The sequence below is a fragment of the Monopterus albus genome, unplaced genomic scaffold (assembly GCF_001952655.1).
Source record: "Monopterus albus unplaced genomic scaffold, M_albus_1.0 scaffold270.1, whole genome shotgun sequence".
NCBI lineage: Eukaryota > Metazoa > Chordata > Actinopteri > Synbranchiformes > Synbranchidae > Monopterus > Monopterus albus.
Genome location: NW_018128150.1, coordinates 1421992 through 1436032, shown reverse-complemented (window position 1 = coordinate 1436032; position 14041 = coordinate 1421992). Strand labels below are relative to the sequence as shown.

General features: G+C 41.8%; 1 protein-coding gene across 1 annotated transcript in view; it reads right to left on the bottom strand.

Annotated features, from left to right (window-relative positions):
• ralgapa1 (Ral GTPase activating protein catalytic subunit alpha 1) overlaps positions 1 to 14041 on the bottom strand; it is a 77144-nt gene that overhangs the window by 51548 nt on the left and 11555 nt on the right. Inside the window, exons 10-21 of the mRNA XM_020621976.1 lie at positions 13626 to 13949; positions 13145 to 13347; positions 13032 to 13038; positions 12978 to 12989; positions 12256 to 12404; positions 11957 to 12080; positions 11142 to 11288; positions 10485 to 10575; positions 8510 to 8674; positions 6979 to 7125; positions 4882 to 5085; positions 22 to 146 (exon numbers count right to left, since the gene is read on the bottom strand). Of these exons, the coding sequence (XP_020477632.1) occupies positions 22 to 146; positions 4882 to 5085; positions 6979 to 7125; positions 8510 to 8674; positions 10485 to 10575; positions 11142 to 11288; positions 11957 to 12080; positions 12256 to 12404; positions 12978 to 12989; positions 13032 to 13038; positions 13145 to 13347; positions 13626 to 13949 (1698 nt within the window). The remainder of the gene's footprint in view (positions 1 to 21; positions 147 to 4881; positions 5086 to 6978; positions 7126 to 8509; positions 8675 to 10484; positions 10576 to 11141; positions 11289 to 11956; positions 12081 to 12255; positions 12405 to 12977; positions 12990 to 13031; positions 13039 to 13144; positions 13348 to 13625; positions 13950 to 14041) is intronic.

Sequence of the window (14041 nt, the reverse complement as noted above, 5' to 3'; positions counted from 1 at the left end):
ATCAGTATGTGTTATACTGACCGCTGTTCCTTTGGCCCTCAGTCTTTCCTGGATGAATTCATCCATGAGGTCAGAGAAGTTTGGGTTAGTGCTTCCTACATCACTGGAGACTGGACGAGCCTTCTGGACCACCTCCTCTTTATTGGCTAAGCACACATTAAGATAGAGAGCATTACATTTTGATAGTCAAAGATATGCAAACACACATGACAGAAAAATGAAGACTGATATGAAGATTCACAGATACACAGATGAGATGCTGACAAATATAGAGTGAAAGAAATGTAACACACAATGATAGACACATTAAGAGGTTCATACCCACTCAAACGGCTCAAAAGATAAGAATGTCGAATAATAACTAAGGAAGTTGTAGCCTACTTATGTAATCAAGCCCGTCTAATTTAAAGGTATGGTGATACTTTGTTTTTGATCATAAACCGATACTCTTATCCCCAACAGCACCCATGTAGCATTACCAGCAGGCTAAGATTATTTAAATAATCAGTGCTGATGCTCAAGTTAAAATTTAAATGTCGCAATCACCAGACATAAAAATGAAAGAAATTTAATTGATGGAACTGTAAGAGCAGCCCTGATGTGTGTGCACTGTAGGTTATCAAAGACTGATGTAAAAAAAATAAATAAATAAATAAAAGCCACAACACAGCAGGCATATCAAAACCCACCAGAGAAGCAATGCAGGGGTTAATTCACACCATGCACAGAGAGCAAGAGGGAGAATCACCTTGTTAGATCTAAACAAGCAGCAAACCAGAAGCCTACATTAGTACAGGTATGTTACAATGAGTTATGTCGCTGTTAAACTGGAGGCAACCACAGCAATTGGTGCGAGTTCAGAAACTGATAGTTAGCACCTATCAACCCCAAGTCAGACAATTGTAAATCTGCTGCTTTAATCTTCAATTCCTGAACTGGTGGCCAAGAGAGCCTGGCTGCTTGGGAGTGTAATACCAAGACTTGGATCAATAAAGCTTAGTGACTGAACACAGAATGAAATTCTTGATTTTGCTGCCACCTAGCTGTTGAAAATTCAAGCTTTACCACAGAACAAGACAGGATATGTTCAAGCAGCACTGCCCTGCAGGTGCAATGTTCTCACTTTGTTTGGCTTTGATCACATGTGAAACTTCAGTGCAACAACACATATCTGTCTTTACGTTTAACCTGCTCATTACACGAATCAGCATCTTGTCACAGTGATAAAAAGAGGGAACTGACGGTGATGAACAAACAATTTAACAAAGCACAAAATGTAAATTTGTTCAACTCTGCCAACTCTTCTCAAGCATTAATTTTCAACATTTCTGCATAATGATACAAACTAGTATGTCATTCAGATACCTCTTCTAGCTCAGATGTTATATGCAAATCTAGCTTTTTCTACTGGTAGGTGAACTGTAATGGTTATTTGATACGCCATCATCATTAACAGCAACCGGAGTGAGGCTTTATGAACAATATGTTGGTCTCAAGAATCTGATTCTGTTCATTTCTCAGTAACATCACTAAGTGAAAGCCATATCAGTGAAAGCCTAAAAAATAAATACTGGTATGCCTGCATATAGGTATAATGTAGTTCACACTGGAAATGCAGCATTAAAGAACAGACAGTGTGGTGCAAAACTGTGCTGTCACTAGTTATAGGCTTAGAAACTCCCCTTTCTTGTGTCATACTTAGTGAGCCCATCGGCTAATTTCTGTGTAAGCAATCTTATATAGTTACATTTATGATAAAGACTCCCCACTGCATTTCTATAAGTTTTGCTGCCAATCGCTCTGCTATTCTGTAAGAGAGATGGTCCAAGACAGGATTACAAACACAGCAGCGCACTATGTTACAGTTCTAACAGCAATGTGCAGCAGAGTAGATCAGAGAACTGACAGGTGATTCCTGCATCACTGGGTGGCTACAAAACTACAGAAAGGCACACCACAGCTCCAGCAGCTGCATCAATGGAAACAGCCAGGCTTCTCTCCCTATTCACACTCGTCATCCCCACACAGTTGTGCAAGTTCATTCTAAAGGGCTGAGCACAAACATGCAAATTCTTTGTGCTATGATCTATACTGTACTCCACAGTATCGCTGTTATGCGGCCAACTGTAGGAGACAAACCAAAGGAACACACAAACTACTGTTAAGTGCCATTTGGCACAAGTTGGCAAGCAACTCCTGAATAAAACAAGAAAAGAAAAGAATAAAATGTGGCTGCCCAACAATAACTCCACATCAAGACAGATTGGGTGATGAATCACTCTGCTTGTATCAAGCACCTGATGCTGAAAACTTCTTCCCAGTTCTGCAGTCTTCCACTATAAGAATTAGAATAAATAGAAAAAATGATTTGTACTTGTGATTCTAATGTGCAGGTTACCAGTCGTGATATTCTCTTGTGGTAGTGTTCATGGGAAAATAACCATTCCAGACTGTTGAATTAATTTGTGCACCTTTTCTTATCCATTCAAATTCTCTGTGTATACCACCATTCTACATAAGACCTTGTACTGCATTCTAGTGGTCTGATGATGAACTACAACAATATGTTCACTATGGTAAGTATGTGTGCTTTTGCTCTTCCAACAAAACTGATCTTGCTTTAGAAACTTAACTTTCATATCTACACATATAAACCTAAAGGTAACAAGGCTCTGCAAATGGAAAGTGCCTTTGAGGGATCTCTGTGGAATTTTACATATAGCGATATCTGTTATTTTATCTCTTAAATAAGGCAGTTATTTTTTCTGTGAACTGCTGTTTTCCTTCTGTGCTGCTGAAGAGGGGCTGGAGTCCAAAAAGGAGGTAAAGTAGGCACGAGGAAGCCGCATGCAATATCGAGAGAAGGGAGGAGGAGGTGGAGAAGGGATAAAGGAGAGAACATGTTAAAATCCCAAAACCCTTAGAATAAACAGAAGACAGGAAAGGGGCTTCTTAGGTAGAGGAACGATTGGCAAGGTATGGGAGGAGGGGGGTCCTTGACAGGAGGCAGGCTGGAGGAGGGGCTATGCTCAAGAGGAAACACATCAACAGGGAACTAAATTTCAGTCCAGTGGCAAGATGATGAGTGTCAGCCAAAAATATATCATTCCATCAAAACAAACCAGTTAAAAACAGCCAAAAAGGAGAAGAGAGTTGCTGAGGTTTATGTTTTGTGAGTATTTGTCTCTCCACAGTTGCTTTATCTGCTGTGTCCTTTGTGAGCGCTTCATTCGTTGCAATCCTCACCTGGCGTAGTCGTCTTTCGTCCAAAGTAGCCCAGGACATGGGAGTAGAGATCTCTTAGTGATGCGTCACCCGTGGCAGCCCGAGCTTGCCGCTGTGGCGACGAGCCTTGAGATGACCCTTGACCTCTGGGCCGGGGTTTGGAGGACAGAGCGTGAACCACGGTCTTATAGACACCACCAAGAAGAGCCCCCTGGTGGTGACGTGAGGCTGTGCTGCCTGGCTCCTGGGAGCGTGAGCGGGAGGCTCGAGATCGCAAGGCAGAACGTCCCAAGCGGCCACGTACTCCTGATGACACACCTGAGGAACACGAACTGCTTGATAATACCTCAGAGGATTGGCCAGACCCCACAAAGGATCCAGGAAGCTGTTTGTCCTTGTCCCCTGCAGTCCCGGCCCTGTTTTCCACACCTCCTGGACCACTATTATCCATGGAAGACCCAGTTGTTAATTTCTCATGTGCCCCTGCTCTATGGCTAATCCCAGCCACAGAGCCAAACTTACCTGCACCCCCCACTCCCAGCTTCCCCCCTGACCCTGCCCCAGCCCCTGGCCTTTCCCCGGCTGAGTGGCTATGTGTGTGGAAGTGACTGAGGCGACGCAGCCTGGCTTTCCAGTGAGCCTCTTTACTCTCAAGTGGGTTGTGGAACTGGACGGACTCAGTTGAGGGCCAGAAGCTGACATGAATACCCCCAGAATGGTGCCTCCTGATGCTACTACGGGACACCTTGGCCTTATCTGAAGTCTGGGGAGTTTGACTTGATTCCGTAGTAGACTGTACTATGTCAGTATCTGGTCTAATTAAACTTGACCTCTCATTTTCTGCTGCTTCTGTATCATCCTGTTTCTCATCTCTTATTTCCAACCTCATGTCACATTTCTCATCCCATCCTGCTGCCCTTCCTGTGTTTCCTCCTCCCTTTTTCTCCCCTGTGTTTCTTTCTAAGCTAGCACTTCCCCTAGCATTGGGTGATGGCCACTGACACTGCAACTCCAGGCACTCATAGATGCTCCGCTGCTTTGCCTCATTCTCCTCTGTTGAATCAACACTGCTATGTCTCACTGATTTACCTTCCTGTCTGTCCTCTTTAGAATTCTCTCTATCCTCTCTTACCACCTGTCTCACCTCTCTTAACTGTCTTATGTTTTCTATTTGTGTTGTAGCTACCCCTTTTTGCACCAGTGCAGGTAAAATAACGCTGTTCTCTAATGTGTGACCACAACTACCTCCCTCTCCAGCCTCCTTCCTTTCATCTCCTTTGTTTGTGAGGTAGTCCCTTATAGAAGAGAATAAGTCATCCTCCTCTGCCCCAGGTCCCATTTCACTCTCGTCTACATCGATTTCCTTCTCAGATGATAAGGTGAAGGCGCAATCCCAGTCACTTACCCAGTCTGAGCTAGAACCTTGGCTTCGAGAGCCAATGTGGAGCCAGGACTGGTCATAAGTATTACCATTATCCTGATGGTCTGAGGTCGAGGAAACAACACCACTTAAGAAGGTAAAAGGGGTGGTAGAAGGGGAGGTGAGGGGGTGTGAGAGTGGCTGAGCTACGTGGCTGTTGGCTGCAAGTAAGGAAGAAGTTGTGGAGTGGTGGTGGGGAATTGGGATCAAAGTGGGATCCCTCTGGGGGTCTTCACCTTTGACCCGCTCAGCGATGAAAGGCTCCATGATGTCAGAGGCACTGCTGCTCCTCGCAAGGGAGGATGGGGCTGGAGTATCCAGATCACAAGCCCCGCCCTGGAATACCTCTGAACAGGAGATGGGAGGGGGCTCATCACTCTGGGAGGAGTGACGCATCCGAGAGGTGCGGGATGTCAGAGTGATTGGCGGGTCCTCAAGGTCTGGTGATTAGGGGAAGATGTAGGAAGAGGTTAGTAGAAGAGTAAATGGGAATGAACACACCTAGACACGCATATGCAGACACACTTCTAAATGAACAGTCTTCAGAAGATAGCTAAATCAATCTGCAAATCCAAATCCAAAAACAAAGTATTCTCAAGTATCATTATTTTAATGCCAAAAATGATCTAATTTCTGGTCCTTAATCAGTCATGGCCATGACTGTGACAAAATGTAAACAGGATTAATATTACACATGCCAGAGTTGTATATCAATCTTTGAACTAAATCTGTTGTCTGTTATCAGGCCTTTGTATAAAACAACCTGGCCTCTAAAAGGCGAAACTAAAAACCTCCACAATGGGAATCATTTGAACAGTAATTGTAAGCACCTTCCTTTTTAGTTCTGAGTCTAAATCATAATTGGTCTGTGTAGATGCTGACACACCAGAACAACCAGCTAACACTGCCTACCAAAAACAAAACACACCTTCAATATTTCTACATTAATAATATTCAAAATTTGAGATATTCAGGCATGAGCTCAGTCTTTATACTGTAGCAACTGGCCTGTGGTTGCATAATGATTTACAACAATCATCTAAGGACTGGTGTTAAGCAGGAAGTGTGATCATTTCCTATTTACTTAACTTTAAGTCTGTTCAAAGACTTTTAACTCCATACAGAGTACTATATATATATATATATATATATATGCACACACACACACACACACACACACAAAGACATGGCCAAACACACACACACACACACAGCATATTTGTTTTATATTATATTGAATTTACAAATGAAAAATCATCATCAATTGCAGGCCAATGCCAGCTGCAGAACAAATGGCATTAAGTATCACATCAGTAAGACATAACAGAAACAAAGGGGGAAATGTTTGCATTTAGCAGAACAGAGTGCAGGTATATGAAGATATAGTGACAGAGGGACATGCAGGCAGATATGAGGTGCAGTTTAACAAGCAGAGAAACAAAGCACGCAGGAGAACAGGTTGGTTAAGTTTCATGCAATCATGTAAGCAACAAAAACAGAGACAGGAGCTGTTTCCATCTAACTGTAACAAATTTCCAATTTGCATCAAAACATTGGGTCAAAGATTCTTTGGCATTTGCATGGTGATATTTAATTCAAAAGCACCAACTAAGGACACAACAATGACTAACTAATACATGGAAGGCACAATGAATGTGACATGTTAGTAGGCTGTGAAAGATATGAGTTAAGAAGAGTACTCTACAATTACTAAATATACTTTACACTTTTAACAGTTGTACAGTAAGACCTACCACTTCATCCAACACGTGATGAACCAGTGTCATTATTCTTTACTTCAAAAAATATCTGATACAGTTCACGATTCTCTCTATGAAAATACTGACAGACAAACAAATCTGTCAGATGATGACTGGAAGTCAAACACAGAGAGACTGACCACGCTTTATTTATCACACCCTTATTTACAAGCACTTAATCAAGAAACTCTTAATTTTTATTTACATGGTATAATGCAACTTTTGCATTCCTCCTGTAACACATAAAGGCTGATGATGCAAAAAGCCAGTGCAACAATATGTTATGAACATCCACTTGTCACATGAAAAATTTCAAGCAATGGTGATCAGAGTATTGCACAGCTTCAGGAGAATGATGCATGTCTGATGTTCAAGCATTTCTCAAAATCACACTGATCCTGGTTACACACAGGGATGGGCTGTATGAGACCTGATGGACTGCATGCAAACTGCTGCATCAGGAATGATAATTAGGCAGCCAGAGGTGAGATGACTGGCATAAAGTTTCACTTCCTGACAGACATGCAGAAGGCTACAGTTTCCAGGCAGACAGGTAGTGCAAAGAGAGTGTACCTGCCAGCTGGTCGGCAAGGGGGGGTAGTAAAGGGTGGTGGTGGTGAAGAAGGACAGGAAGAGGTGGAGCCAGAGCAGGAGCACTCTTAGCACTGCGGATAAAGGCTGAGGACAGCAGAGAGTCCCCCGTAGAGCAGCTACGCAAGGCTGAGGAAGTGGGAAGAGAAGAAAGGAATGGGGGAAGAAAGTGAGACAGAAGAAAGTGAAGAGGAAGAAAAACAACCCAGCACTGATGTGAGGTGAAGGGAAGAAAGAGTGGTCATGGAAAAGTGAAAAGAATGAAAACAGTGAACTTACAAACTAAGATCAGGAAAAAAGTTAAAATAGAACGGGAGACAAAGATGTTAGAAAATTTTGAAAAAGTAAATTGAAAAAATATTGGCAGGAAAAGAATGAAAGAGAAATGGGTGAAAACAGAAAATTATGCAGCAGAGAAAACAGCATACAAAGACAGTCTGGGGGAAAAAGACAAGAAGTTTATGAAAAGAAACAGGTGACAGGACAGTGTAGAAAAGAGGATGTCTCAAGGGTGGATACAGGGAAGGTGACGCAGGAATGAGACAGGGTTAGCTCTAAGGACTGACAGAGTAGAAGTGAGGGGCTGGTGGCAGCTTGGCACTCTGCACAGCTCAGGTCTCTGAAGGTCACGATACACAGCAACAATACATTTTTAATTCTAGCCAGAAACACTGCTAACTTGAATTTACAACACAAGGTTGTTCTGCAAGTTTGACTATGACTCTTTAAATACATTCACAGCTGAATATGCAGCTGGCTAAATAAAACCAAAACAGCTGAGATCCTGTAAGAATGTTGGTTAGCATTAGTAGACTCATTCATTTCTCACAGCAAAGAGAGAAAAATGCAGTGTACAGACATGCACACTATACTTAGCAATGGTCACTATGATTAAGGATTAGTAAATATATTCTCCAGACATTTTAAGACTTCTTAGGGCTGCGGACACCCTGCAACTGAGTTCTTTTATTTAGCTGTTCCTAACAATCCCCTACAGTGTCCACAGGCATTTACCAAGTGTCATCACTGAGAAGTGAAGGAGAATCTCATTTAAATCTGTAACTTAATGGTAACAAACAAAGCATTAGTTGTTTGTTTTTTTTATACAATGACTTCTGAATAATATTACTATTTTAATGTCAGTTTCAGCTTTATCATAAGTCACCTTGCATTAAGCTATAGCAGTTATTTTAGCACACTGTGGTGTTGAGACCATTTCGCTCACACTGGTGGCCGCAGCTTCCTGTCAGCCAAGAGGAAAAGAGCAGAGACATCAACTGAAATCAAAGTGACCTCAGATGAAAATAGGAACCACACACAGTGCACTGAGAAAAGACAGGACTCTAGTTTTCCCCTGTTGAACAACACTCATGTAAATGCCAGCCGGTTTCATTAGGACACACAGAGCACTGTCTGGGAATCTGAGCTTCTGGTCCAATAAATAAGGTCCTCCCTCCCTCCCTCACTCACCCCCACACATGGAAGGCAGACACCTAAACAGAGGAATACTGACCTACAGTCTTCTGTCGGACAATACTCCTGGCTTTCTCGATGCCTGGGGAGCCGGCAGTAGTGGCACTTCGCTGCCTCATGGCTGTAGCCTGCCCTGGTTGGTCTCTGCTCCAGCCTCTAGAGAAGGAACGATCCACTACTTGCCGCTGGCCATCGGAACTAATACCTAGAGTAGAAATGGGGGGAACTTGAGAAGGAATGCTATCAGTGCACTTTCACTTTCTTTCTATGCAGCTATGCGTTAACAATATGTGTTGAGAAAAGGTCAAGACCACGTGTGATGAACATTTTTCTTATTTGTCATATTTTGAAATGTGGTCCATTTTCCAGATATCCCAGTTCTTTTCATAGTAGCTATATTTCATGCTGTGCACTTTCCTAATGTGCATATTTTTAAACAGTCAAACCAACATCTACACTGCATGCACAATTATAAAGAAAGTTGCATTTCTGAGAATTTTATTACTGAACAACTACAGTGCTCTCGGTCAGTCCAAAATGTTAATAAACCTGAAACCTGAATATTTAAGAAAGTAAAAGTGAGGTTTTGGCTTTCTTAGGAGAATGTCTATGTGTGTACAATTATTGGGCAACTATTAGTGTGCAGTTATAAGCCTTCCATTCATGGAGTCTGATCTATTGACAACCAACTTTTTGTGCAGCAGCAAGCACAGCTTTCCAGACACTGTTCAGAGAAGTGTACTGTTTTCCTTCAACATAAACCTCCTGTTTAAGAAGAGCCCACAAGTTCTCAATAGAGTTTAGGTCAGGTGGGGAAGGGAGCCATGTTATTATTCTTTCATGTTTAAGGCCTTTACTGGCTAGCCATGCAGTGGAGTACTTCAATGCATGCGATGGAGCATTGTCCTGCATAAAAATCATGGTCTTCTTGAAAGGTGCAGACTTTTTCCTGTACCACTGCTTAAACAAAGTGTCTGCTAAAAACTGGCAGTAGGTTTGGGAGTTGATTTTGAGTCCATCTTCAACCTGAAAAGGTCCAACTAGCTCATCTTTAATAATACCAGCCCATACCAGAACCCTGCCTCCACCTCGCTGGCGTCTGAGTCGAAGTGCAGCTCTGTGCCCGTTACTGAACCAACCATAGGCCCATTCATCTGGTCCGTCAAGAGTCACTCTCATGTCATCAGTCCATAAAACCTTTGAAAAATCTGTCTTCAGATATTTCTTGGCCCAGTCTTGATGTTTTATGTGTCTGTTTTGTGTTCATTGGTGGTTGGGTTTCAGCCTTCCTTACCTTGGACATGTCTCTGAGCACTGAGCACCTTGTAGTTCTGGGCACTCCAGGTAGGTTGCAGTTCTGGAATATGACAGCACTGGAGTATATTGGGTTCCTGGTAGCTTCGTGTTTGATTCTTCTCAAATCTTTGGCAGTTAATTTACGGCTTTTTTTCTCATCACGTTTCTTGTGACCCTGTTGACTATTTGCCACAAAGTGTTTGATGGTTCTGTGATCACACCCCAATATCTTAGCAATTTCAAGAGTGCTGCATCCCTCTGAAAGACCTTTTACAATTTTTGACTTTTCACAGTCAAGTCTCTTTTTTGGCCCATTTTGCCTGAGGAAAAGAAACCACCTAATAATTATGCGGACATTGATATAGGGTGTTAATCTCTTTAAGTCACACCCTCCCTCATTACACAAATACACATCACCTGATATGCTTAAATCCAATAAGCATTCAATTTATACAGCTTGGAGTTGGAAAATATGCATAAAAATGATGATATGGTCAAAATACTCACTTGCCTAATAATTGTGCACACTGTATTTTTCTAGAACAGAGAAGTGGTGTGCGAAGTTGCTGACAGTTTGGAGTGTCTGCACTGTACGTTTCCATTTTGGTACATCAGATATTAAACTAAGGATTATGATATTGTGTAAACAGATTGCATTTGTCTGAAAGAAGTGCCATGTTTGTGTTTTAAAGGTCTGTGAGGGTCTCTGCCTGACCAACCTTTTCCTTTGTGTTTCTTCAGTTTTTGTTCACTGAGTTTGTCCAGAGGTAGCTCATTCAAATCAACACTGTACAGATTCCTCGCCAGCACCTAAACCACAAAGACATAAACACTGTGTTAACTCTTTTATGTTATTGTACTGGTTACAATTTGGACCAGGAAGATGAAATATGTAGATAAAGAATGGAAATATACATTTATGAGGTCTCCAAATGTAACCCAGTCACATGAGCACCAGGGCATGTGAGAAATAATATCAAAGTGAATAAGCACAAAAACATAAACTCATTCCTTCATTAGAGTTCTCGTCTTCTCTCATGAACCTTCTGACAATGTTGTAGTCAGTAACAGAACAGAACAACTCAGGTGACCACAAAAACAATTTTAATGTCTAAGTCAGCACTTTCTCCTAAGGATGCCTCCCATTAAAATGTTTCAAATCCATAAACAAATCAAATTTTCTGTTATCAAACTTATGGTCAAAATACTCAAATTTTATTTGTATAGTGCCAAATCACAACAAAAGTCATCTCAGGACACTTTACAAAGTAAGGTCTATGTGCTGAAATCAGAAATGAAATCATTACAAATTCATATCAGTACATACTGCCTGATATAGTGAATGGGGGTATGAAAAACGTGATAACCTTCAGTACCTTGGTGAGGGTCTCCATGGTGAGAGACCACTCTGTGACCAGTTCTTCCCAGTAAGTGAGAGAGGAGAGGACGGAGAGGAGGTCGTCCCACAGTTCTCTGCTGATGTACACATTTAGGTTCCCCTTAATCCAGGCTACTATCAGTGTCTGTGCAGTGACATTGACATGATGGAAAGTCATATTAGAAAAGACTGTGGTCCATCTCTCTGCTCATGATCAGAAACACGATTATGTTTTTATTAGCATTCCAAATAGAGATGAAGGCAACTGCAGAACCCAAGACCAAAATCATATTCAAATCAACTGTTCTTTTATTAGATGAGTACAGCACTGCCACATGCGCCTCATATATACACCATGGACCTGTACACTTCAAGGGTCAAGAGGAGAGAGAAGATTTCTGCAGACCCCTCACACCCTTAGACACAATCTGAACTCCCCTCTGGACGCCGCTACAGGTCACTGTACGCCAAAACAACCAAACATAAGGACAGTTTCTTCCCCTGGGCCATCATGACTCATGACTGTATAACAGAAGGACAACCCTCAGTGCAATACCTTATAAATACTTATAAATACTTACGAATAGTATAGATTTATATGTACTTTATTTTTATTTTCTTAATGCACGTTCCTTTTTCTTGTTTGCATATGCTTTTCCATTTTTTGACTTATCTTGTTTACTTGTTACCTTATGATAGAATATTGTACATGCCTGTTTATTCATTCTTTTTTAACCGCTGAGAAAACTGTGACAATTTAGCATGTTTGGTACATATAAAAACTATTTAGCCTGTGTAATAAGGTCATAATACCTGAAACATAGGTCCAGCCAGTCTGCCTGACAGTGTGTTGTTCTTCTTGCCCTGAGGCATGATGGATGGAGGTCTTTTCATCACCGACTCAGTCACCCTCAGGAGAACCAATAAGATCTGCTCCCTGCAAACAAACATGGGCGCACAAGTTAAAGCTAAAATACTGCTCTTCTTCACTGACCACTAGAAGCAAGCAGACGTGATGAAACCTTTGAGCTTCATTTAAATAATGACAAGACTCTTCAGTAATCACTCAATTTAGTGTGATTTTACTTGTGTTTGTGCAGCTTCTTGTTTACCATGTCTTCTGGTCCATGGTCTCATGCATGACAAGGCTGCGGTAGATGTTCAGGACTCGCTTGCACATGTCGACATGCTCCTCTAAAAGGATCTTGATGTCATTGGCTGGTTCCAACAAGAAAACGTTAGAAGAGTGGGTAATAAATACCTGAAAAGGAAACAGGCTTTTAGGAAATTAAGCTGATTAAAAACCACATCAAGGAGACGTCCACAAGGTAAAGAAATAACAGCAACAGTTGGCACAACTATGAGACTTTTGTGCACATAATAGATTTAACAGATTTAACTGAAATATGAGCCACATGTGTACAAGAATAACAACACAATTTGTGTGACAGTCAAATTGCTCTATTTCCTCAAAAACTGCTCAGTTACTATATGCCCCTTTCAGTTTGGCATGATCAGAAGCTTCTCCATAAATGTCCAACAAATTTGAATCGTCCTTATCTCTCCACTACCCCACGACCCTGTTGCTGCTCTAATCAATGTTTACTTTTACTGGTCTGCTAAAGAGTCGGTGACACTAATGACACTGTAAGAATGAAGCTATTGAATATTTTTTCACAATAAAAATTCCCCAAAAGGTTTTAGTATAACCAACAGAAGGCCCCTGATGCCTGAACTGAATTTGAATGTACTACACTATATAAGAGAGAAGTTTTTAAATATTTTTGCAGTAGTACAACCAATGTACATCTTCTCTTTATCTGCTGTTATATACCTGTAGTGTAGTCTGAGAGAAAAAAAAAAATTTATTTATATATATATTTATAACAGAAATACTGGGTTACAAACTGAAGGCATGAAGTCTAAAAGAAGTGGTCATGTGGAGTCAAATCTGTTCACATGGCCTACCATTTATTTGAATATTTCAATGGAACACATTACAGGTAATTTGGGTAGTTCCTCACCTCATCTTCTTTATCTCCAAGCTGAGAGCCTGAATCCAGACTGCTGGACATGGCTACAGGATAAGGGCCCTCCTCTGGCTCCTTCATAAACACTGGCTTGTCCTCTATGGAGATCCACTCCTGATAAACACGGACTACTTTTCGCATTGCTGCTGCCTCACACATGGGAAGGAGAAAGGCCTGTTTTGGTAGAGACAGACAAGAGATCATATTTAACAATACATAATGATTATTATTTGAGGTTAAGGACCAAGTGATGTATACATGGATGTAGTGTATGAAAAACAGAAATTACAGTTGGACAAAGGATAATGTATATCCTAGGTCCACTCCAAATGCAGACATGACATTGCATTAGGTATTTCATACTGTCAGCTACTATACATAAATGTCCCCACGCCCTGATAAGTTATTAATTAAGTGTTAAGTTATTAAGTGATAAGTTATTTCTCCTTTACCTGTCGAAAGATCTCTGTGATGAAGTTGACATTGGTTCTGGAGCAGGTCAGTACTCTTCTCACCACCTCCATGTCTGTCAGCTGTTCTTCATCCATGGAACAGAGTGAGGAAGAGCTGGGTTCCCTCTCCGTCAGTGTAGACGTGTTAGAATGGCTCTGCTCAGGCTCACTCCCAGCACCTGGACCCCCTGACAGCCCCATAATGCTTCCTTCTGGTCCACACGAGCTCCCGCTCCCTTCCAAGTGGCCATCAGACCGCATCCCGCCTCCGCCGCTGTCATCTGAGCTGCCTGCAGATCGAGCTGCCAGTCCGGCTGCTGCTCGCTGGAGATCAACAGGTGGGTTGTACAGTGAAATGAGAAAGTCCACAGATCAGCCATAACATTATGACCACTGGCAGGGGGAGGGGAAAACAA